Source organism: Chanodichthys erythropterus, chromosome 21, assembly GCF_024489055.1.
Source record: "Chanodichthys erythropterus isolate Z2021 chromosome 21, ASM2448905v1, whole genome shotgun sequence".
Taxonomy (NCBI): domain Eukaryota; kingdom Metazoa; phylum Chordata; class Actinopteri; order Cypriniformes; family Xenocyprididae; genus Chanodichthys; species Chanodichthys erythropterus.
In genome coordinates, this window is record NC_090241.1 from 33433088 (window position 1) to 33460389 (window position 27302).

The following is a 27302-nucleotide window of genomic DNA, read 5'->3' on the forward strand; positions in this document are numbered from 1 at the left end:
GGGCAGGGACACAAAAATGCGGAAGTATAATCAATAGTTTTCATGAAAGCCCTGGAGCTATCAAAAGTGCTCGCACCATGCATTCTTTATGCCTCCATCCCTTTCTCTCTCATGCTTTTTTTTAACCCTCCTCTTTTACATCTTAAATGAGCATATATATACTTGTCCGTTTACACCTGGAGCAAAACAATTTACTAAGCAAACTGAGAAGGTAAGTTGTTCACTCTTTCAGCAATGTGTTTAATTTTATGTTCCTCATATAATTGATAACCCGCTAAATGTTTCTCGTTTAATTTTCATTTCAAATCTTCAGGATAAAGAAGATCGGATTTCAGCATGATGTACTTTGGACAGCCATCAAGATCTTTTTAAGGAAAAGAAGAGCGACAACAACAAGAGTCAAAAATCTTACTTCAAAAGAAAAAAGGATTTTCACTTGCATTAAACTGCATTTGACACCAGTGCAAAAGCACAATGAACTCTACAATGCTTTTATATAATCTACAGGAAAGATATGCAGATGCTTTTGCAAAAAATTTTACCATAGTTTTGCTTGCAGTCATAATTATCTCCATTAATGGAGTGTTTGTTCTCATTTTTTTTAAGAGTTCAATTTTCTACAATGATCCGAGATATATTTTATATATTCACTTGGTTATCAATGATATGCTCATGGTTTGCTTCAGTGTAATTCTTTTTGTGATGACTTTTGCATGGCAAACTGTACCTCTTCCATTCTGTGTTATACTGCTAATAATAGCCTCAACAACTCATAAGAACACTCCTCTGACTTTGGCCGGTATGGCCGTTGAGCGTTACATCGCCATCTGCAAACCACTGCATCACCATCAGATCTGCACAGTGCGCAGGACCTACATCCTTATCACTCTGATATGGGGTGTAGGAGTTTTACCTGGATTGGCTGACTTGATTCTCCTTTCAATTGTTCGTCCTTTATCTATCTTAACAACAACTACTTTCTGTAGTTCGGCAGTTCTTTATAACACAGTGTATAATGGAGAACTAACCAAATTTATGAATGGGCTATATACATCTGTTGTGTGGGTAATTCTTGTATTCACATATTGTCGAGTGCTGATTGCGGCCAGAAGGGTCTCCGCTGATAAATCCTCAGCAAAAAAGGCCCAGAGCACCATCCTGTTACATGGAGTACAGCTTCTGCTCTGTATGCTGTCCTACATTACTGCTGTCATAGACAAGATGTTTGTCCCACTTGCACCAGTTGATCGGGCAAGACTAACCTTTTTAAATTATCTTCTAACAAACATATTGCCACGACTGCTGACTCCCCTGATTTATGGTGTTCGTGATAAGCATTTTTACAAGCACATGAAGGCACTTTTTCCATGCAGATTATTCTTTGTAAAAGTTGAATCAATCAAACAATGAGCAAAAAAGGGCAACATTACTAACTGCACAACTTGTAACTGATCAGCAGAAGAAAATTGTCTTATTCAATTATCTTATTACAAACATTGTACCAAGACTTCTTACACCACTGATTTATGGTGTTCAGGATAAACATTTTTAGAATCATATTAAGGGACTTTTTTCATGCAAATTACCTATTGTAAATTTTGACACAACCAAATAATGAGCAAAAATGACTTTTGCTAGTTTGTTTTCTTTTTTTTTTTAATTCTGCATTTTAGATAGACCAATTTACTGATAATATCCATCTTTATTAATGCTTAAAATTGCATTAAGCCTGTAGCTCAGCTGGTAGAGTGTGATTCAGCAGCGTAGCCAGAAAAGTGACTCTGGGTGTGCATCAGAAAAACTGGGTGTGCCATATGTATTGTCTGATTAATGTGCAACCGGACAAAGTAAATTGTTGTAGGGGGGTCTGGGAGTATCCTCCCCCATTTTCGGGATTTCAACGACGCATTCTGGTGCACTCTGACAAGAAAATATTTGGAAAAAACAACATTTGCTTTAAGTAAAAACAAACAAAAAAATTATTGACGGCTGGGCATTGACACCAATTTCACCAGTGGATTTGATTTTGATTCTGAAGCTTGTGGTTTGATTTTGATTTGATTTCCTTGATTCATTATTGACTAATTTGGGGCCCGTCAGGTACAGCAAATTTCCTCAAAGAAAAAAATCTCTCTCAACACTGTAAACCATACAGGGAACCACAGCTGGTAGCCTACATCACTATTATATTAAAGATTAATTTATTTGTAAGCTACTTACATATAAATAACACAGTTTTTATAATAACGTTATAATAAAAACAAAATTATGACAATTATATTTCTACTCATTTTTATATAGACCTAAACATTTAAATGGTGGCTGTCATAAAACAGATTTATACACTCAATATTGAAGCACATGTTAAGCACAAATACAATGAATATGCAATAATGCATATATTTAGCAAAATGCTCCTCTCGAAGTTCATTTTTGTAGCTGACTGATGCGTTTTTGGACATTGAAGGGCTTTTCTGAGGTAAATGTGACGGTAAATTTCACATTATTACAATATGTTTTAATGACACCTTTCCACAGTTGAAACATGAACATGTAAGATGACATGATACGGATTTTGGTAAGCTCTACTATATCTTTCAACATACCTTTGGATGTTCATTCATGTTTATTACATGTGGAGGAGATGGTCTTTTCACGCCCGCTCTGCATAAACTGAAGCGCTTATAGCGCTACAAGCCACAGAGAGCCAAGAATGATCGCGACAGCTCGAGAGACGTCTATGGTCTCACTCCAGTCTATGGGAAAGTAGCCCATTTTCGATACTTGTGAGGTTTGTTGTGCTTGCAATTTCACCTGGACCTATTTTAGGTGTGCCAGCTGCCACTTTGGGTGGCACCGGCAAACCCTGGCACACCCGTGTCTACGCCACTGGTGTGATTATTATGATTACAGGGGCAAATTATTGATTAATAAAGGCTTAAGATTTTTAAACTAATATATTTTGACATTTGCATCACATAACCAGTTTCATATGTAGCTATGGCTTCTATAATAAGCTCAGTAGGTCACTTGGTACAGCATTGCACCGCTTGTGTACGATGTCTGAGTCATGAAAAAAAGCTCAAAGACCATTGCTATTTTTCTCACATTTACTTTTGTTTACACTGTTGGTTTAGGTTAGGTTTATGGTATGGTTAGTGTATGTGGTACGTTATTTTCAAATGCGATAAAATAAACCTTTTAGTGTTACTCATGGGACATTTCATTTCCGATCTACCATGATATATATGTAGGTGCTACAACATCCAACTAGGGTTTGAAATGAACACCGATGATAACATCCAAATGCATACATGTGTACTCACTATAGCCAGTGTGAATTCTTTATGCTTGTCTTATTGTCCATAATTTATCTCATTAATGTATTGGGTTATAGGAAACACGCATTATACGGTATGACGCAGATACGATTCAAGCGTAAGTGGCACGTTTACAAGTGGAGTTTGTAGTGTTTCACTCATGTGCAGCATCCTTAAGTGCAGGTTTAGGTTATTGACGACGCATATCATGATTCTATGTTTAATGCAGAAGATTTCTGTATGTGTTGCAACTATTTCTGGCATTAAAGGTGATAGAGAGGATTTTTCCGTCGACTGAGAATCCAAAGACTGAGTTACTGAGTTTTTGAAATGAGCACATGCGTAAGAATAGCCCCCCTCCTTCACAGCTCATTTCAAAGGAACGCCTCCCAAAACTCGTGCACGAGTATTGGAACACGAGTGTTTAACACCGGCATTCGCTGTGTCTTGTTTTTTGGATTCATTATGTCGGACTCACCGCAGATAACTCATAATCTGCAGTTGTTATTCCTGTCTCCTGACAAAAACATTGCATGCAGCGCCTGTGGAGTTACTGGAGAGCGCAGCCACGCTCGGCTCTCACAAGGAACGTCACGGCAGTGATTGACAAGCCAGAGGGCCAATAGTTTACACGATGATCGCGTAAACGATTGGCTGATTTTTTTAAGGCCCTACCTCGTGCACAGATGTATATTAATATTATTACTTTCAGTGCACCTAAAGACAGTTTCAAGTAATATTGCAAAAATGTATAAAACAAAACATCATCTTTAGCACCTTTAAGCCAGTATTACTGCATTTTGCGATCTGTGTATTTAATCATTTCTTCACATCTAACACTTGCGCTTTCGCAGCTAGCACAGTTACCCATTGTTAGATCAAAATCTCAATAATAGGTAGAATATTTGTAATTCCAGTCATCAGTTAAGAAACAGGCGCCTCAACCCCTGTGATGTGTGGCAGCAGCAGCGCGAGGCCTCGGGAGAATGACCAAGCAGACACAGATCAAGTGTGGTACAAAGCATTCTCAGATTTATTCAGGAAGAAGGGTCATATTTATAGACATAGGTTAAACAACAATCTCCAGGATGGCTTGAGCATCCAATCATACGACTTAAGAATCAAACCTTACCATGTATGGCATTTCAAGAACAATAATAACAAATAAGAAAATGTATGTGCGTAAATGTGTGTGTGTCTTCAAGTTCTGGTTGTGTGTGAGAGTGTCAGTGTGTCCAAGGACTGCTACTTCTTGTTTTGTCTAGGTAGGTACATGAGCTGCACAATGGAAAAATCCCAAGACACAGAGAAAGTCAGAAAGTGAAGCCCAAGAAATAAGAAAATATTTAACACCCATGAACTTTCAGTAATGTTAAAAATTTACAGTCACAGTATCTCACAGAAGTGAATACACCCCTCACATTATGGTAAATATTTTATCTTATCATATGACAACACTGAAGAAATGACACTTTGCTACAATGTACGGTAGTGAGTGTACAGCTTGTATAACAGTGTAAATTTGCTGTCCCCTCAAAATAACTCAACACACAGAATTTAATGTCTAAAACTCTGGCCACAAAAGTGAGTACACCCTTAAGTGAAAATGTCCAAATTGGGCCCAAAGTGTCAAGGTTTTGTGTGGCCACCATTATTTTCCAGCACTGCCTTAACACTCTTGGGCACGGAGTTCACCAGAGCTTCACAGGTTGCCACTAGAGTCCTCTTCCACTCCTCCATGGCAACATCACAGAGCTGGTGGATGTTAGAGACCTTGCGCTCCTCCACCTTCCATTTGAGGATGCCCCACAGATGCTCAATAGGATTTAGGTACCCTCAGCTTCTTTAGCAAGGCAGTGGTCGTCTTGGAGGTGTGTTTGGGGTCGTTATCATGTTAGAATACTGCCCTGCGGCCCAGTCTCCGAAAGGGGGGGAATAATGCTCTGCTCATTCATGGTTCCCTCAATGAACTGTAGCTCCCCAGTGCCAGCAGCACTCATGCAGCCCCAGACCATGACACTCCCACCACCATGCTTGACTGTAGGCAAGACACACTTGTCTTTGTACTCCTCATCTGGTTGTCGCCACACATGCTTGACACCATCTGAACCAAATAAGTTTATCTTGGTCTCATCAGACCACAGGACATGGTTACAGTAATCCATGTTCTTAGTCTGCTTGTCTTCAGCAAACTGTTTGCAGGCTTTCTTGTGCATCATCTTTAGAAGAGGCTTCCTTCTGGGACGACAGCCATGCAGACCAATTTGAAGCAGTATGTGGCGTATGGCCTGAGCACTGACAGGCTGACCCCCCACCCCTTCAACCTCTGCAGAAATGCTGGCAGCACTCATATGTCTATTTTCCAAACTCAACCTCTGGATATGACGCTGAGCATGTGCACTCAACTTCTTTGGTCGACCATGGCGAGGCCTGTTCTGAGTGGAACCTGTCCTGTTATGAGAAAGAACCAAATTGCATATCACAGCTATGCAGATGACACTCAGATTTACCTAGCCCTATCACCTAACGACTACAGCCCCATTGACTCCCTGTGCCAGTGCATTGATGAAATTAAAAATTGGATGTGTCTAAACTTCCTTCAGTTAAACAAAGACAAAACTGAAGTCATTGCGTTTGGAAACAAAGATGAAGTTGAACATGTACCTTCACTCTAGGGGTCAAACAACTAAAAATCAAGTCAGGAATCTTGGTGTGATTTTGGAGTCAGACCTGAGTTTCAGTAGCCATGTAAAGACAATAACTAAATCAGCGTATTATCATCTCAAAAATATTGCAAGAATTAGATGCTTTGTCTCCAGTCAAGACTTAGAGAAACTTGTTCATGCTTTCATCACCAGCCGGGTGGATTATTGTAATGGGCTCCACACTGGTCTTCCCAAAAAGACCATAAGACAGCTGCAGCTCGTACAGAACGCTGCTGCCAGGATTCTGAGCAGAACCTGAAAACATGAACACATCACACCAGTCCTCAGGTCCTTGCACTGGCTTCCAGTTGCATTTAGAATTGATTTTAAAGTACTGTTACTTGTTTATAAATCACTCAATGGCCTAGGACCTCAATACATTGCAGATATGCTCATAGAATATAAACCTAACAGATCACTCAGATCATCAGGATCAAGTCATTTAGAAATACCCAGGGTTCACTCAAAGCAAGGAGAGTCTGCTTTTAGCTGTTATGTCAGCCGCAGCTGGAACCAGCTTCCAGAAGAGATCAGGTGTGCTCCAACAGTAGCCACATTCAAATCCAGACTCAAAACACATCTTTTTATCTATGCATTTGCTGATTGAGCACTGTGCTATGTCCGAATTGTTTGCACTTTATTTTATACGTATTATCTTTTTATTCTTTTAATTCCTTTTCATGTTTTTATTTAATTTTTAATGTATTTTATATCTTTTATGTATCATCTTGTTATTCTGACTTTTAATGCATTATTGCTGTCTGGCTGAAAGAGCTGGGAGAATTAGGAAGAAATTGATTAGGTTAAAATTTGGTAAATTTGACAAACCATGGGGAAATTTAAACAGTGGTGCATGGTTAAGATATCTCTGGATTACAGTCAGGACACTTTCCACAGGGGGACATTTCCAAAGGGGAAATTTGAACTGCGTTCCATAGGTAAGATATCTCCGGAAGGGGGATTAGGGCTGTGTGGTGCAGTTTGAGGTGTCTTGGCAAAAGGGGAGATTGAAACTATGTTTATCAGTTTGAAGTGCCTTAACAGGTAGCAGTCTTGTTGGATGAGGAAGATTCATTCTGATCTGCTCTGATGAATAGATCTGTTTAGATCCAACTCTGATGGACGACAACAACAACAAGAACAACAACAACAACAAACTCCCTGAGACTTCCTAGCTCTTCCATCCAGATAGCAAAATTCTCTGTTTTTACTGTTATTTCTATTCCTTATGTTCTATTTTTATTATTCTTTTTATGTAAAGCACTTTGAATTACCATTGTGTATGAAATGTGCTATACAAAAAAAATTGCCTTGCCTTGCCTTGCCTTGTTAAACCGCTGTATGGTCTTGGCCACCATGCTTCAGCTCAGTTTCAGGGTCTTGGCAATCTTCTTATAGTCTATGCCATCTTTATGTAGAGCAACAATTCTTTTTTTCAGATCCTTGGAGAGTTCTTTGCCATGAGGTGCCATGTGGAACTTCCAGTGACCAGTATGAGAGAGTGATTTAAATTTAACACACCTGCTCCCCATTCACACCTGAGACCTTGTTTTATGGCTAAACTTTATCATTCAACTGAACTGTGTGCATCCATTTTAGTCACTTATTCTTCCTCTGTGTATGCAATATTGAAGAATTTAAAACCAGTAATGTAGAATCTTTCCAGTACTTTCTGTGTTTTTTATATTTATTTTTATCCATTACCATGCCAAACACTCCAAGAGTAGTCATGACAGAAATACAAAGAGGCAGTCCTGGGGGGAGGGATGGTGGGCCAGGCCCATGCAGGGGAATGGGAGGACCTGGGCATGGCAGAGGCAGGCCTGGACCATGGGAGGACCTGGGCCGTGGAGTGTGGGAGGACCTGGGTCATGGAGCGTGGGAGGACCTGGGTCGTGGAGCGTGGGAGGACCTGGGCCGTGGAGCGTGGGGGGACCAGGACCATGGAGCGTGGGAAGACCTGGGCCATGGAGCGTAGGAAGACCTGGGCCTTAAAGCGTGGGGTCCCGGTGCACTGGAGGACCTGGGCCATGGTTTAGTGGTGTACCAAGCTCTGCAGCCGCAGCCCCAAAAAATACTTGGGGAAAACTAGGGCAGGTTTTATGAGAGGGGGCTCTGGTGTGGCAGGTGTGGCAGCCATGGCGTGGTAGGGCTCTGGCGTGGCAGCCGTGGCGAGACGATGCTCTGGCATGGCATGATGCTGGCGTGGCATGATGCTGGCGTGGCATGACACTGGCGTGGCGGCCAACTCAGGCGAGACACTGACGTGGCGGCCATCTCGGGGCGAGACACTGGTGCGAAACGGCCGGCGGCCTTGAGTGTGAAACGGCCGGCGGGCCTGAGTGTGAAGCGGCCGGCAGGCCTGAGTGCGAAGTGGCCGGCGGGCTTGAGTGCGAAGCGGCTGGTGGGCCCGAGTGCAAAGCTGCCGGCGGGCTTGAGTGCGGAGCGGCCAACCCCGGGCGAGACACTGGCGTGGCAGGCATGACAGGCATGACGGGAGCAGGCACTGGCGTGGCAGGCATGGCGGGAGCAGGCCCAGGCGTGGCAGGCATGGCGGGAGCAGGACCAGACGTGAACAGGCCCTGATCTGGGAGGCATGCCAGGAACAGGCCTTGGCATGGCAGACACGGTGTGAACAGTCTGTGGTCTGGCTGGCTTGGAGTGAACTGGACTTGGCGTGACGACGTGAATAACTCCTGACATGATGGACGGGATGTGGAGACTCCCTGGTGTGATGGATGCTGTAGGGTTGCGAGGCTCCTCATCTGCAAGACCCACAGTGAATGATGAACCACTTAGCACAAGGGCATGATCTATATATTCCTCCAAGGACCAGTGAATCTTTCCGCCAGGAAGCCATGAACGTACAGGTTCATTCAGTCCATGTCGAAAAATGTCTTTAAGCGCCATATCATTGAAGGCCACATGACAGCATAGGTCACAAAAATCTTGAACTGAAAACCACATGACCATAAACACCCAATGAGAACATGACACATGGACTAAGGGAGAACATGAGGAGCAAGGGAAGCATGACACAACAAGCAACATAAATCAAACTACAAAATAAAAGACATGAAGTACAAAACATGAACATAAAACCAAAACACCCATGACAATTACTTGTCCACTTTGGCTCAGATAATGATGGCGGAGGATTTGGTGCGCAACAGACCCTGAGCATCACTGACAAATATCTTATTTTGTAAAATGGATGGTCAGTACTGCCGCTCCCAGAATTGTCGCTATTTTATTTACCGGTGTGAAAATTTTCTCAACATGAATACCATATACCATGCCAATACCATCCCAAACACTCCCAAGAGTTGTCATGACAGAAATAATATTTTTCTCTCTTTCCTTCCCTCCCTCTCATCTCTCTTGTGCTTCTTTTTTTCTCCCCCTCTCTGAAATGTGTATATAAACTGGTCTGTTTACGTCTGGAGCCAAAACTAACTAAGCAAATTGAAAAAGTAAGTTGTCTTTATTTTTTGTTTTTAAATAATACTTTCTTTCGCTTACAATTGTAACCTACTATATATTTATCCTTTTTTCATTTCTATATCAGATTAAATAAATTGAAAAATCTTAAATATGATCTTATTGCAGCTGGATGTACTTTTGACAGCCATCAAGATCGTTGGAAGGAAAACAAGAACAACAGTCAAGAATTTAAAAAACCACCAGTGAACAAGGACAATGAACTCTACGATGTATCTATATAGTGTCCAAGAAAGATTTTCTGATGCTTTCGCAAAAAATTTCACCGTTGTTCTTCTTGCTGTCATAATTCTATCCATAAATGGAGTGTTTGTATTGACATTTTTTAGGAGTTCAATTTTCTACAATGATCCAAGATACATATTATATATTCACTTGGTTATCAATGATATGCTCATGGTTTTTATCAGTGTAATTCTTTCTGTGATGGCTTATTTATGGCAAAATGTACCTCTTCCATTCTGTGTTATACTGCTAATAATAGCCTCAACAACTCATAAGAACACTCCTCTGACTTTGGCCGGTATGGCCGTTGAGCGTTACATCGCCATCTGCAAACCACTGCATCACCATCAGATTTGCACAGTGCGCAGGACCTACATCCTTATCACTCTGATATGGGGTGTAGGAGTTTTACCTGGTTTGGCTGACTTAATTCTGCTTTCAATTGTTCGTCCTTTATCTGTTTCTTTAACAGCTACTTCTTGTGGTGCATCAATTCTGTACAGTTCACCATACCATGAAGTACAGTCCAGATTTATGAATGGCCTTTACTCATCTGTTGTGTGGGTAATTCTTGTATTCACATATTGTCGAGTGCTGATTGCTGCCAGAAAGGCCACCACTGATAAATCCTCAGCAAAAAAGGCCCAGAGCACCATCCTGTTACATGGAGCACAGCTTTTGCTCTGTATGCTGTCCTACATTACTGCTGTCATAGACAAGATGTTTGTCCCACTTGCACCAGTTGATCGGGCAAGACTAACCTTTTTAAATTATCTTCTAACAAACATATTGCCACGACTGCTGACTCCCCTGATTTATGGTGTTCGCGATAAGCATTTTTACAAACACATGAAGGCACTTTTTTCATGCAGATTATGCATTGTAAAAGTTGAATCAATCAAAGAATGAGCAAAAAAGGGCAACATCATTAGATGTTTCATAAAAATGCATCACAATTGTTGTTAAAGCATGCATAATTCTTCATGCCTTTGTAAGTGTACTAGATGAATGTTTTGCAACACTGGTGTAAATGTGAAACCTAAGAACATGTACTGCCATGTTGTTATGCCATAAATTAACAGTGTTCTTTAATTGTCAACAATACTTTGTTTTACGTGATTTTTAAAATGACTAAATTAATCCATGTCTTAAAATGGCACATACGAAAGTAAAGAAATGTAAGTAATGTTTACATTAAAACATACAGTAAATAATTTTGAGCTGGCGGACCATAATTAACTGTACAGTGCCCTAAAGCTGTAAATCTTGTGTAGTTTTCCTATACAGTTGTTTGTATTACCAAAATGTTTCAGTTTAGCTGTGTACAATAAAAATAGTCCAAAGATATGTTAAAACTACAATTATGCTTCTGTAGTAAATGCAATATTATCAACAAAACAAAATAATAGTGCAAAATAAAGTGCAGACAACCTTTTTTTTAATATTACCAAATATTAACACTCTAAATTTTTTATTAAGTATGGTTTACTGTCTGTTTAGGTCCAGATTGCATTATATTTACTTCTGTTAGAATTTCCCAAAAGGTGATCTAAATATATTTTACTTTTACAGTGTTGTTTTGAATTGCATTCTGTCTTTTTTCTTGTTTTTGATCGTTGTTTATTATTATTATTATTATTAATAATACTTTTAAATCATTTTAATATATATATTTTCCCCTTACGACTCTCTGTTTTCTGCTTTAATACAATATTTTGGATGAATACATTTACAAGGAAGAAGTCTGCTTCAGGGTTGAGATGTAAACAATTACAAAACAGGCAAATCTTAATCACAGCAACCACATACAGGTATCATTGAGACAAGATATGCTGACCCCATGTGGTAACCCTAAGAAGTTCAAGTACAACTGACAACCACCTCCACCAAGTGCTGTTTTGATTTGTATAATTTAATTTTGCAGTAAGCAATGAATAGAAATTACAAATACAAAGATTATGAAAGTTTTATCAATGCAGTTACATTATAGTACATTAGGTTGTATAGATGAACACGCTAAAACATAATTTGTGTTGAAAAAAAAACCTATACTGCATAGATTTAATTTGAATACTTTTTTTGTTTTGTTTTTTGTTTACATCATTCAAATGTCATTTACTCGAGTATAAAAATGGCAGTCACTCCTGGTTACTATCATAGATCACAGTTAGAAGAGGGTAAGCCCACAAAGTAACATGCAAAAAGTAAATAGTTACAACCGCAACAATTTGAACCAATTTTGTCCATTTTGCAGAGTAAAATGGACAAGAGAGTCAGTTTGGTACCATCCACAATGCATCCTGGGTACCTAGCAGTACTGCAATACTAATGCATCAGATATAAGGTATATTCAAGGAACACATTCACACACACAATCTTTGATTCAGTAGATCACACTTACAAATAATCAGATAGAGTAAAGAGTACGCATATTTGGCTTGCTGTCCAAGAAGAGGGCTCTGAGCTGTGTAGTTTGGCCCAAAGCCAGAGTACTCCCCCTGTATTATATAGCAACCAGCTAAGAGTGAGGAGTCTGGGTGGTGGAGGATGCTGAAAACTGTTGAGGAATGTATATAGTCCTCCTCTCATGCTGATTGAATAGACGTGTTAGTTGCTGATTGGAACGAAGTGTTGATTGGATAGATAATTTAAAGAAAGATTTGAAAGTATAGCCGTCTGCTCTCTAATTGCTCTCACAGTACTTTGATGTCATACGATCAATATGTCACAGCGTATCCTTTTAGCTGAATTAAAAGAATGCAAACTTTTTTGTAGTAGATTGTCGCTTGTCGGTAGTGCTGTGTGTGTGTGTGTGTGTGTGTGTGTGTGTGTGTGTGTGTAGAGAGAGTTTAACAGCACTGTTTCTGTGAAAATCAATAGTATTATTAAAATATTAGTAAGGTTACTAATTTGTTTGCCTGGAAAATCCAGCCTCACCACTGTACCAGAGGATGAGTCTGATCGGCCATTGAATCAATTCGATTTCTAGGGCGGAGCAAATCCGAGCAAACAGGAAGTGGAGTAAACCAATCAGAGAAGGGCAGATATGTTATTAGCAAAGCGACAAGAGAGTCAACAGCGAAAAGTAAATAATCAATGTGTTTTTGGTCATTTAAAACTGAATTCACGGCTGAATAGAACAAACTCTCAAGTCTCCCGTGCGCAGTCTTTGTTGATATTGAAGGGACTTTCGCCACACTAGAGTGACGCAGTTTGCGTCACTGAAATAAACGAATCTGATTGCACGGTACGTTTTGGAGTTGACTCGAATCGCGATGGAGGGCACACTGATATATCTTGTAGATATATATCAGTCTGGCCTTGCCAGGCAACTAATTTGTATGGTTATTCACTAGAGCTGATTATGGCAATAATTGTGCTGAAAGTAGACAGTAGAATGACAGTAGAATGTCTATGACAATGATGGTATAGTGCTTGTTGTGGCAATGCTCAGATTGCAATATTTACTAACTTAACATTATGAATTGTTGTCATATTTTGTAATGCAAAGACTCTGAAACACTACCACAAACTACACAATAAAAGGAAAATTAATAAAATATATAATGAATGGAGAAGCTTCAGACAAACTGCACTGTATTTGTCAATTAATTAAAATATTCTTTGTGTTACTTTGCATTGCAAATATTCCACTGTCATGAAAGTAACAGCAAATGTTTGAATAGGCAAATTTACAGTGATGCAATGACCAACATACTTAATATTCATAATCTCTACCCTTTCCACAATCCATAAATAACACATGAGCACATAAAGTATAACTGTACTGATTAAAACTCATGTGAGCTTCAGCTGCCCACAATCCAGAACCGGTTCTTCTACTACAAGGTAAGGCTATCTACAAGACTTTTTTAGGCTAAGCCTAGAATAGGACACTTCTTAAACACTTTCTTCTCTTTCTGATCCAGATTCATCCTCATTAATGACCGGAAAATGAATTCAACGATCTGGATTGTGGATAGTTATGAAGAAGCTCTTGCTAAAAACATTGTGATTGTTTGCCTTGCTCTTATCATTAATGTCATTAACGGAATGTTAGTAGTGACTTTTTTTTCTAATACAATGTTTTCAAGAGACTCCAGATACATTTTATACATTCACCTGGTAATCAATGACATGCTCATGATATTTCTATCAGTGATTTTATATGTGTTGTCCTATGCTTCACCACTTGTAAATGCTTCAGTGTGTTGCATATTGGTGGTTCTTGGTGCAACCACCTTTATGATCACTCCTTTGAATCTGGCTGGTATGGCCATCGAAAGGTTCATTGCGATCTGTAAACCACTGCATCACTCTCAGATTTGCACTCCACAACGAACCTACATCTTTTTATGTTTGCTATGGGTTTTAGGAGCTATACCTTCTCTGTCAGATATCATTATTTTATTTTCAATTCAGCCCATATCTTCCTTCAGGTCTCTTGTACTTTGCTATCCATTCAGTTTGTTCCCTTATAAAGCCCACCAGGATCGCACCACTGCTTCACAAGTCATCTATATGGCTTTGGTGTGGATAATTCTCATTTATACTTATTGCAGAGTCCTGTTCACTGCCAGAAAGGCAGTTTCAAAGGGTTCAGCTAATAAGGCTCGGAGTACTATACTGTTGCATGGTGTCCAGTTACTTCTTTGTATGCTTTCCTATATCGCTCCTGTTTTGGATATGATTGTCACTCCTTTCTTTCCTTTTCACAGAACTAAGATCACTTTCTTTAATTATCTAATCACAAATATTATACCAAGATTACTAAGTCCTTTGATATATGGTGTCCGAGACCAGAAGTTTGTGAAGCAAATGAAGGAATACTTTACTTGTAAAGTTATTATTGTAAGGATTGTGCCATCAAAATTTTGATTTTTATTTAGCTACATTTTAATTAAAAACAAAATGTATATTTGCATTTCTGTTTATGACATTTGCATTTGAGAATCTTTACAGTGCATGGCCTAAAAATTTTTAGACAAACTTGAAAGTGTATGAAAGTGATTGAAGAAGATAACAAAATATCAAACGTGGCATACAAACAAATGGTGAATCAACTTTGCTCAGAACTAACTTCACTTTTCTGAGTCATTTCGTTCAATGTCATTTAATCAGCTGGTGTTTTGGTGATTTTTAGTGGAAATCAGTTCTCCTGAAGTTCACACAGTAGTTAATCACATTAACTATGGAAATGATCATTAAGAAATCACAACTACAAATTTTGTCTTTATTTTGAACAGTATCTATTGTTTTATCAATTAAAATGTCTTCATAGCCAAACTAGTTTTAAAATGAACAATTTGGGAAACTCCTTATTAATGTTGATGATAGTACTGTATTATGATTAATATTTTTAATAAAATATATAGCAGTGTAAATTCCGAGGGTGGTTTGTACCAATAAGACACTATCAAAAACATTGTTTTTTGATGCATTTATCAATTTTGAGATTTTGGGCTTTTTGCATTTTCATAAAGGGTTTTTTTTTTTTTTTGTATGTACTTATCTGTAGATTTCACTGTATATATCTTTAAAAACTTTCTCAAAAATATATATTTTTTTTCAAAATGAATTTTCTCTTCCACAGTACTTATATCAAACTTTATAGTTTTATTCCTATCTATATTCCAAATGTTTTTTACAGAGGGGGTTTGCTCATATATAATGGCCTGATTTTATACATTTTATTCCGAAAGAATGGTGAAAATTTATTTTTTTCTGGCTGTTGACAGTATTTTATTATTTATGGAGTAATAAAAAATAGATATCCAAAAACCCCTCTGTAAAAACCTTTTGACACTAATATGTAAATAAATAAATAAATAAACAACAATTTTGAACCTGACTTCATCCAATGTTCAGTTTTTTGTTCCATAAATGTATGCAAATTGGTGCATATTCAATTAGATAATGCATCACTTGCATATTGAAACATAACATTTCAGAAAACTTGTAATACAGAAAATGTTTGCAATTCTTGATGTAATCAATTAACTGGGGAAGTATGGTGATATCTATTAGTTTTACCCTATTCACCTGGGGTGTCTTGTCTTAATCTTAAATCTAGATTAAATCTAGGTTTATAATAATTCTGTTGCACAAAACTTTAAACATTTGGAATGATCACTCGCTCCTGACCACCAATCAGCAGGGATTGGAGTCTAACTTGCGGCTGCATCTCTGCATACGATTACGTCATTAGTAGGGGTGTGACGAGACAGGTATCTCACGAGACGAGACTCGAGATTGAGTTCACGAGACAAGACAAGATGGTGAAATACGTGACTAGAAAAAAATATTATTCAAGTGTATTTGAAATGTTTTAACTAATCATCTTGTAATAAATGTCATTTCAGTTTTACTTTCTGAGTATGAATAGAGTGCCCCAGGGATGACGCGTTTTTGTAGGCAAAACCCGGAAGCGAGTTAGCATTGTAGGACTTCCGGTTCTAACGCCGTAAAGTCTATGGGTTTTTTGTATGGGTTTTTGCTAAATCGCCTGAAATAAGGTCTGTGGTTAACAAAGCCTCTAAATACTTTCACGTTTTGATCTATGACATAAAACACACCAGTTATAACCCACTTATGATTTTTTTAACTTTTACTGTGTCTTAAAATCGGCATTTGCTAACAAGTTGCTAAAAGGGACTACTTCCTTTGGCGGGGACTTTACACGTCATCATTAAAAACGGGACATTTGGACAGCATTTCTCATGAAAAAGTAGAAAAGTATTCATAACAGCACAGATCATAATCAGTGAGCATGTTTTTAAATAAAGTTGTTTTTTTAAATACAGTTTGAGGAAGCTTGGTGGTGACGACGTTGATCCGCGACCATGGTGTGCTGTAGTCCGTTTATAGCCTACTGTTAGCTTTTTATATCTGATGACTTTATTTAGGCTTCAAAATGAATAAATGTTGTGTTAACTTGTAAAGATTATCTTGATAGACAAAACGTGTAAGTGTCATAACCCTTTGTTAAACACAGAGCTTATTTTCTGCGATTTTCCAAAAGTCTATGGGAAAAATGCATAGGCTTTCCACCGACAGAACCTGTGCGCCACTAACTTCCGGGTTGGCCTACAAAAACGCATCATCCCTGGGGCACTCTATTATCATATGCAGTAAAAGACAATATTCAAACACTGTAAAAGGTTTTGTCACTAACTCAACTGACTGACTTCTCTTCTGTATGATTTCAGTCTCTTCAGACCTTACTGTACATGATTTATTAACTTCTACAACTTTTGACTCTAACTGAACTCCTTTCCACAAACTGATCATAGAAATAGAAACAGTATAAATGAAAATATTAACACTTTACAATAAGGTCTCATTTATTAACATTAATGTATTAACCAACATCAACTAACAATGAGCAATATATTTGCTACAGTATTTATTATTCTTTGTTTATGTTAAAAATAGTCATTCATTGTCAGTTCATGATAGTTCACAGTGCATTAACTAATGTGAACAAATGAAACCTTTTTGTTTGTGCTTAATAAGATTAAGAGAAAACTGTTATTCATTTTTATGGTAACACTTTACAATAAGTGCAACCATAATCGCACTCTGTCAATATTCAAAGTGCAAATAAGACCAATTTTGTTTTGATACAGAGCTGAGAGATGGTTACAACTACACTGGCCAGCCTAAAATAACTTTCATATTATATGTGTATTCATCAGGGAGCCGCTCTCAAAATGCGGGGTATTCAAATCGCGTTTGAAAGCTCGCTTGTTTACTTTCACTTTCAGCGATCGCTCGTAACTCTGTAAATATGAAGTTGCGGCAACCGTTATCCAACTGAATTAAATGTTTTTTGTTAAATACAAAGCAAAACGATAGTGGAGGCGTAATGTAAACGTAGCGGTGGCAGATTCTTTCCTAATCATCCTAACACTCTGTCGTGGCAACATCACGAGACTACTTTTCGCCTTGACGAGAAATCTCGTCACAGTTTAGTTTGGCCAGAGTATGTCAGCTCTCCAGAACCAGCATCTGAACACATGCAAATCAAATCTGCTCTACTAACAACAACTGAGCGACAAAGACAGCTGACTCAGGGTCTCTGCTTATACTGCGATGGTAAGGGACATATTATTTCTCCACATCCCGATTGTACTCCTTGTCCCATGGTGAGTGTGGTTCACAGCCCCCTATCAACTCTACACCACTCACCACTATAGTCTGTCTTACTGCCTCTAATGTCTTTGTTTCAGTCAGTGCCCTCATTGACTCTGGGTCAGCCAGCAACTTCATATCTGGAGAGCACTGCCATTATCTAAAGCTCAAAAAAACCTGTTATGAAACACAAAACAAGGTTCACTCAATACAGAGTATGCCGCTAAGGTGACACTACTGTGTCAGGCCCTTAAAGTTGGTGGATTCCATTAACTTTCTGGTTCTGGAGAAGTCCACCGCTGACAGAATCCTAGGGTGTCCTTGGCTCATATAACATCACCCAGTGCTATTCTGGACAATGGGAGAAGTCCTGAAGTGGGGAAATCATTGTTTTCCAGACTGCTTCCCTGCTTCCCTGACTGTCTCTAACAGTCAAGTACTTTGAATCCCACTTACATCAAAAGCCCGGTTGAACAGCAGTCTGTTGACATTCCTGATTGTTATTCCCCCTATGGAGACATATTCTGCCGCAAACGAGCCTCCTGGTTATCACCACACAGACCACGGGACTGTGCGATCTACCTCATACCGGGTGAACCAGTGTCCCATGGCAAGAGTTATCCACTTTCCATCCCTGAACAGAAGGCCATGGAGGAGTGCATCCAGGAGGCCCTCGATCAAGGTTACATCCAACCTTCTACTCCCCCTGCTGCCTCAAGCTTCTTTTTTTGTGGCTAAGAAAGAGGGGAGCTGGAGTCCTTGCATCGACTACCAGTCCCTTAACAAGATCACCATAAAATTGAGGTCAAGCTGGACCTCGGGAGTGCTTATAACCTCATCCGGATACATGAGAGGGACGAGCGTTTGAGACCCCTACTGGCCACTATAAGTGCTACGTGATGCCGCATGGCCTGATCAAAGCCCCCTTCATATTCCAGGATTTCATGATGCAGGAGTACATCCACCGGTTTGTGCTCATTAGTGTGCTCCCGGATAATGGCCGAACATCACCAGCACGTCTCAGAGGTCCCCCTTCCACCTGTTCCTGAAGGAAGAAAAATGTCTCTTCCATCAGCCTTCTGTCAAGTTCCTGAAATATGAGATCAGCAAAAGAGGCATCAAGATGGATGAGGGGAAAGTATCTGCTATCAATGACTGGCCCATACCTACCACCATAAAAGAAGTCCAACGTTTCCTTGGTGTGTGGCTCAAGACCAGGGGGAATCCGTTCTGCATGATCAAAGTTACAAGCAGATGTCTTCGTACCTTGACGATGTGGAAGAAACCCTGGTTCTTGCCCCAAGGCACAGTGTTGGGAGGTCCATATTGTCGCGTGATACTTACGATGGATGCTTCTCTCACAGGTTTGCGGAGCGGTCCTGGAGGGCCGCTCAACTGAGGGTCCGTGGAAGTGCCATCATCTTTCATGGCATATAAATTTGCCTGAAGATGATGGCTCTCCCGTGGTAACCGAGGGACCCGAACAGATTTCTTGCGGCACAGGGCACATCCAAATAAAAGACGGTAGTGGTTGGTAACTCTTGTGTACTTTGGACAGGATCGGGCAGTCTGACAATAGCCCGGCATCCCAACATCATTTGACAACAGTGCATCTGCACTTGAACTTGAAGTAAACAAAACTGCCCTGAGCAACCTGGGAAGATATTTTCTTTGCATCCTAGCCACGAGTGCACTTTCAGAGAGAACATTCAGCCTGGTTGGATTTTGGAGGAGAGATGTTCGGTTCTGAAACCATCAGTCAGCGATGTTCTGTTCTTGCATGGATGTTAAAAAAAGATTTAATTTTGCAGTATAGCTAGTAATCCAACAGTTTTCATTTATTCATATTTTTGGCTTATAATTTTGAGTGACATTTGTCATATTTAATTTAGCCTATTTTTCTCAGTGACAAATTTTACATGTTGACAGTATCACGATAAAACAAATAACAAATACAATTCTTGTATAGCCAACATTTGATATTTGTTATCCCCAATCACAATCTCTTTCTTTATGGGAAATTTAAATGTGAGATTCTGGAAACGAGATCTAAATTTAGCGGGATTGGTCGGGTTGGGAAGAAAATCGTTCTAAGCAGATAACAGGTGAACAGATTGAATTTTAACACGAAAAATTTTCCGTTTTGAACACGGAACAAGATGCAACTGACAAATGCTTTGACTAGTGTTGTTAGTCACGGGAAAACCCCTTTAGATGTTAAAAGGACAAGATGATTCATCGTACTTTTAAACAGATTTTTTATTATGAACATAGGACTGACCTGAAGGAAAATACTAAACCTGAATGCAGGTTATAAACATGCTCACTTGATCTTTTTCTCACAACACTCTTCTACATAATACAGTAAGTTTTAACAATTGAGAACATACAGTTTACGTTGCTAAGGGTGTTGTAGTGATACACAGAACCATTGGGTGAAGCAGTCATAGACGTGTTTTATGATTATCGTGAATAAAACACAGCTATTTACCAATCAGAATCAAGGACAGGAACTAACCATTTTATAAACTTTGCTTAAAGACCCCCTGTGGTGAAAATCAAGTTTTTAATGTTAATAATAATAATAATAATAATACATTTATTTTAAATAGCACCTTTAAAAGTTTCTTTCTCAAAGTGCTTTACAAGCAAACAAAACAACAGAGAAACTACACACTTTAAAAACAAAAGATATACCAAAAAAAAATAAATAAATAAATGCAAAAGTAAAAATAAATAAGTAAAAGCAATCCTAAAATAGAAAGTTTTGAGAAGTGATTTAAAAGACACTAATGTATTTGCTTCCCTGATGTCAACCGGGAGAGAATTTTAAAGCTTAGGAGCATAAGAAGAAAATGCTCTATCACCCCTAGCATGAAGCCATGTCTTGGGAACAGCTAAGAGACCACTTTGAGAGGACGCAGATTACGACATGGTGTGTAAGGCATTAATAGATCAGTCAAGTACTGAGGAGCCAGATCATGCAAAGCCTTATATGTTAACATACAGATTTTAAATTCAATATGGTACCTGACAGAAAGTCAGTGCAAAGACTCCAAAACATGGGTAATATGATCACCAGCCCTGACCCCAGACAGAACTCTAGCAGCCGAATTTTGTAAATATTGAAATTTGGAGGAATGGAGAATTTAGAAACTCCAGCTAGAAGACCATTACAATAGTCAATACGTGAAAAGACAAAAGAGTTTGTCAACCTCTCAGCAACTGAGAGGGACAACATAGGACTGCTATATTTCTGAGGTGAAAAAAGGGATGTCTTAACCATATTCTGCACAAAAGGCTCAAATGACAGTGTGCATTAAAGATGCTTTGAAACTCCAAGGCAACACCATCAGCAGACAAATTAAGAGATCCAACATTTCGCAGTTGATGAGGAGAGCCGAGGAGCATAACTTCTAGTTTAGAGCTATTTAAGGACAGAAAATTATTAGACATCCAAATCTTGATCTCAATGATACATTTAGAAAGATGCACAACGTCCTCATGTTGACCTGGCCTTGAATGGATATAAATCTGCGTATTATCGGCATAAAAGTTATAGTTAAGGTCAAGAGATCTTAGTAGTTGATCAAGAGAGTAAATATACTAAAAGGTAAGGGACCGAATACTGACCCCTGTAGGTCACCAGTATGCACAGAACCAACCTTGGACCTATAGCCACCCATAAAAACAAATTGACTGTGGTCAGTAAGATGTTGTTTATACCAGGGACCAGACTTATGTGAGGACCAGTCTGCATAAGCAAATCATGTACATTCCTGCTTTGCAACCACTCAGAACACCCTTCATAGAAATGTTTTCATAGACTAGTGATGGGCGCTTTCGAAACTCTGCTTCATAAAGCTTCAATACCTTTACGAATCTTTTGTTTCGTATCAGTGGTTCGAAGCATGTTTCAAACTGCCAAAGTCACGTGATTTCAGTAACGAGGAAATAAATGTTTCATAAATGTTTCAAAATGTTTCAAAATGTTCCGAAATTTCAATGGTTCACCACTGGGGGCGATCTCTGTGAACCCATGAATCATGCAAATTCACTGAGATCGCCAGATTGCTGTACCGCCTCAGCTCAAGCGGCTCGTGAACCGACTAATTTATCGCATCAAATAAACATGAATGAACATGAGAAGGATTGTTGTTTCAAAATGGCGGATTCGCCATTTATGATTGGTTAGATCGCTTGTCAATCAAACTCCTGGCAAAGGGTCAATTGATTCAAAGCTTTGAAAAGCTTTGTTTCTCCCATCACTATGTCAGACAGGTTTTCAAATGCTTACTCTGCTATTCTGCAATGATGTCATAATTGCAAATATTAGATGATGCTTGTGGGTAACAGGTTTAATATTCATGACTCCTCCCTTTCTACAAACCATAAATAACATTACTCTACTGATAAAAACTCATGTGAGCTTCATACTTCCCCCAGTCCAGAACCAGTTCTTCAGCTCAAGGTAAGTAAAAGTAGATTTAGATATAATTTGAAATACATATTGTTTATGATATTAGATCCTGGCAAATGTTAACCTCAGTTGTCAATAGAGATTTTTATCATCTGTTAAGTCTAAATACAATATGTGCCCTTTTTAATCACTGTCCTGTTTTCTCTCCCAGAAATGAACTCGACTGTCAGGATTGTGGATAGTTATGAAGAAGCTCTTGCCAAAAACATTGTGATTGTTTGTCTTGGTTTCATCATTAATTTCATCAACGGAATGTTAGTAGTGACTTTTTTTTCTAATACAATGTTTTCAAGAGACTCCAGATACATTTTATACATTCACTTGGTAATCAATGACATGCTCATGATATGTGTAACAGTGATTTTATATGTGTTGTCCTATGCTTCACCACTTGTTAATGTTTCGTGGTGTTGCATATTGGTAGTTCTTAGTTCAACCACCTTTATGATCACTCCTTTGAATCTGGCTGGTATGGCCATAGAAAGGTTCATTGCGATTTGTAAACCACTGCATCACTCTCAGATTTGCACTCCACAAAGGACCTACATCTTTATATGTTTGCTATGGACTTTAGGAGCTATACATTGTCTGGCAGATATCATTATTTTACTTTTAACCCAGCCCATATCTTTCTTCAGATCATTTGTACCTTGCTACCCAATATATGTGTTCCCTTCTAAAGCCCACCAGGAACACACCACTGCTTCACAAGTCATCTATATGTCTTTGGTGTGGATAATTCTCATTTATACTTATTGCAGAGTCCTGTTCACTGCCAGAAAGGCAGTTTCAAAGGGTTCAGCTAATAAGGCTCGGAGTACTATACTGTTGCATGGTGTCCAATTACTTCTTTGTATGCTTTCCTATATCGCCCCATTTACGTACATAATTATTACTCCTGTTTTTCCTCAACACAGAGCTAATATCGGTTTCTGTATCTATCTGCTCACAATTATTATGCCTAGATTACTGAGTCCTTTGATATATGGGATCAGAGACCAGAAGTTTATGAAACAAATGAAGGAATACTTTACATGTAAAGTTATTATTGTAAAGATTGTGCCATCAAAATTATGATATTTATTTAGCTACATTTTATTTAAAAACAAAATGTATATTTATTTGCATTTCTGTTTAATTATGACATTTGTTTTATTTGAGATTTGAGAATCTTTATCTTTCTAAAAATGTTTCATACACTTAAACGTGAAAGTGTATGAAAATTAATAAGATATCAAAAATATCAAACGTGGCATACAAACAAATAATGAATTGACTTTGCTCCGAACTAACGACTTTGCTCAGTCTTTTAGTCTAGTGGATGTATCTTTAACTAGGGAAAATATCCATTAAGAAATCACAACTTTTGTCTTTATTTTGAACAGTATCTATTATCTATTTGCATGTGTCAGAGATGGGCACTCGAGTTAGATTTTAACAGACTTCAGACTCGAACTCGGACTCGACCTTAAATGACTTCAGACTTGACTCGACTCGGCACAAAAGACTCTGAATATTTTAAATGACTCAAGTCTTTTACCCTTAACTACTGATATAATAAATAAAGAATTTGTGTTGTGTTTAAATAGTTTTATAATATCTGCGTCACAAATATTTCCGCATGTGTTGTGGTAGATAGGACTCTTGTCATACACTTTGATTACGTATGTCCGTGCGGGTGAAATCTGAAATGTCATAAGAATTCCCATTGAAACATGACGGGAGCCACTGTGCCATATGTTCTTACGTTTGAGTTTATTATCACGTCAGATCGGCTAGATGCACAGAATGTGGGAAGACATCGGAACAGTATAATCAAATTTTATGAGACATCGCATCCGCAAAGGTTAGTCACACAGCTATTATACTGTGGCTGCATGGCTCATCTTATCAATCTTTTCGTATTATATGCAGCTTTTCTATTTCTTAAAGGGCACATATTATGCCCCTTTTTACAAGATGTAATATTGGTCTTGGGTGTCCCCAGAATGTATTTGTGAAGTTTCAGCACAAAATACCCCACAGTTAATTTAATATAACCATTTGAAAATGTCATTTTTGGGGCCTGTATAAAAAAAGAGCTGTTTTGGTGTGTACCACTTTAAATATAAATGAGCTGCATATCCCCGCCCTGCCTTTGGATGAGGGCGTAAACAGTCGGTAGAAGCAGAATGGCTGAGAATGAGAGACCCGCTGTTTTGTATGGCATTCAGCCGTACATGTTTGAACCGGAATCAGACCCAGATGATGAAGAGACTCCGGCAGAAGAAACACAATTGAGAATGGAGCAGGACGTCTCTGAATGGTTATTTGATACATTTATGTACTTATAGAGTTTTAATCGCGCCCCTTTTGCAATTATGAATGTGCAACACACACACACACACTGTGATAACGTTCGCGCAATTTTTTTAAACTACAAACACAAATACTGTGATAACGTTTGCTAAGTACGTTAGATACACACTATACAAACAAGGTTTAAATTATATACACAGACATTCTACGACGACGACAACAACTTTAGACGCATTTGTTATTGAATTGGCTGACATCGACTGAAATGACTATTTGCTCAAAAAACATTAAATACACTTACTTCTTCTGGAGGTGACGTTGGATCGCGAACAGTAGGCAACGATCCACACTTGACGATTAACTTTGAAGCAAGACCTGCTTTGAATTGACCCTCGTTCTCAAAACAGTCAGTCAAAAAAATGATTCGCCCAAACATAAATGTATTTTGAGATTTTGAGTGGCGCCTTTCCTTCGTAAATAAAATCCATCCACTGCGTTTTAAGTGGCTCTGATGTCGGAAGTAAGTGAAAACTACTATGTTCATTATTACATCCCACAACAGAACACTTATATTTTTTAGGAGACATTACCGGCTGTCGTTGAAACAATGGAGGATGGTTGACAGATCACCGAGGGCGGGGTCTATGCCAAAACCAGATTGTCAATCAAACCACGTGGGTGGGGCTTAGCGCAATTCTACGTCACAGTGAGAGCAATCTTAGAACAGGGCGTTCTGAGACAGTGCTTATGAATTATTGAGATTGTAAAAAAAACACTGGGTGGATTTTTCTCATTCTAGGGTGGTTTTGCTCACACACTGCCAACACACATTTATGGTCAAACACCATGTAAAAGTGAATTTTGCATAATAGGTGCCCTTTAATGTGTGTCTGTGTCCATAAGAGAGAGAAATAGATATGTTAATCCATTTATTACTTAAAGCTCATATTTTAACTTATCGCAATCAGCATGTGTAGTTTTCTGTTGACATTCTTAAACATTCCAAGGTTTGATATTTTCTGATAATGCCTGTCATCACTAACAATGAAGCTGTATAACAAACTGCTGTATAACAAACCGTGACTCACTGGCGCCATCTTGCGCCCACTTAGAGACTGTATTCAAAAAATGACTACTTGTGTTGCCAGGACGACTGTTTTGTACATTATTTGTAATGGATTATAAAGTAACAAGCTGTTGCATGTACATTATCCCTTACATAATAGGACCTTGATAATAGAAAGATCATATTATTGTGTCTATATAATATAACTAGGATAAAAAATAGGATTTGATTATGAGAATTTTTTTTTAATGACTCGAGACTCGACTCGGACTCGTGACAAAAGACTCCAGACTTGACTCAGACTCCAGTGATAAAGACTTCAGACTTGACTCGGACTCCAGATAAAAGACTCGTGGACATCTCTGGCATGTGTTCATAATTTCTTTGTATGACAGCCTGGCCAAAAATGATGTATGCACAATTTGACGTTTCATTGTGTTATCACTAATAAAACAGTTGACTCCAAGCACAACTGCACAATATGCTTGCAAAATCTTTAATAAAAGATTTAATAATATTTGAATAAAGGTCTCACAAGTGGATGTATAAGCAAGTGCATGAAGACAAAGAGTTCAAGCAAAATAGTCTTTACTTCAAAAGTCCAATAAATACATGAGAATCACAGGGAAACACTTCCACATAACTTAGACGACACGGACAATGAATTCAGGAAACAAAGAGCTTAAATAACAAGGAAAACTAACAAGATATTTAACAGAACAGGTGGACGGAATCCTAACCCTTATCAAACACACTGGGAAACTAGGTCAAATGACAGAACATGCAGGCAACAAAACCAAATCACAATGAAACATAGACAAAACAGAACATAAACGTTACAGTAGCTCCCCTCCCAGAAAGTGAGTCCTTCTGCCTTAAAGAGTCTGAGGAGGAAGGGAGGAAGCTCTGGTGGAGGACGTGAAGCTGGACATAGGTGTAAACTAACAAAGAACGTCAATGTAGTCCATGGGGGAGAGGGGGAGTGGAGGGTTGGAGGAGCCAGGAGCAGGAGTAGCCAGGCAGGGAACCAGGCCACAGCCAGCATGATGATCTAATGTGGAGTCACAGAATGGAGGCCTGGGAGGTGGGACTAGGGATGCAATCTCCTGCGATGGAGCCAGTCGTGGTGGAGACCCAGAAGAAGCCGAGGAGACACAGAGTCAGGGTGACACCACATGCCTGGAGAGCCAAGGTGGAGCTGATGGCTCTTTTCGATCAAGGCAGAGGCAAAGACCCGGAACACCGTGGTCGAGCCAGAGTGACTGAGGACAACAGTGGAACTGGAGGGAAGGCGGAGCCAGCTGAAGCCAAAGGGATGGAGGGCAGAGGTGCAGCCAGAAGCCACGAATCCTGTGGTGGAAACAGGGTGATGCCTGACCAAGGCGAAGCCGAAGGGACAATGGAGCCCGGTGGAGCCAGTAGGATGAGGGGCAACAGGTGAAATGAGGGTGCATGGAGCCAAGGCGGAACTGACAGGTTGGAGGGCCAAAGTGTAGTCCGGGGCTCAGTGGCTGAAGGTGGAGACAGGGGATCCTTACACCAAAATGGAGCCAACAAACTGTCTGGCTCTGATA

The 27302-nt window shown here is 39.1% G+C and overlaps 4 protein-coding genes across 4 annotated transcripts; all 4 read left to right on the plus strand.

Moving 5' to 3' along the window:
* Positions 1–465: 465 nt before the first annotated feature.
* Positions 466–1410, plus strand: LOC137011624 (odorant receptor 131-2-like). The gene has a single exon (XM_067374629.1). The coding sequence runs from the start codon at positions 475–477 to the stop codon at positions 1408–1410; it is 936 nt and encodes a 311-aa protein (XP_067230730.1). The 5' UTR covers positions 466–474.
* Positions 1411–9724: 8314 nt separating this feature from the next.
* or90b1 (odorant receptor, family 90, subfamily B, member 1) lies at positions 9725–10660 on the plus strand. Its single transcript, XM_067374610.1, has one exon. It carries the CDS (start codon positions 9725–9727, stop codon positions 10658–10660), a length of 936 nt encoding a protein of 311 aa, XP_067230711.1.
* A 3045-nt stretch (positions 10661–13705) lies between these two features.
* On the plus strand, positions 13706–14629 carry LOC137010568 (odorant receptor 131-2-like). Its single transcript, XM_067372637.1, has one exon. It carries the CDS (start codon positions 13706–13708, stop codon positions 14627–14629), a length of 924 nt encoding a protein of 307 aa, XP_067228738.1.
* Positions 14630–22493: 7864 nt separating this feature from the next.
* Positions 22494–23441, plus strand: LOC137011535 (odorant receptor 131-2-like). The gene has a single exon (XM_067374449.1). It carries the CDS (start codon positions 22518–22520, stop codon positions 23439–23441), a length of 924 nt encoding a protein of 307 aa, XP_067230550.1. The 5' UTR covers positions 22494–22517.
* Positions 23442–27302: the final 3861 nt, after the last annotated feature.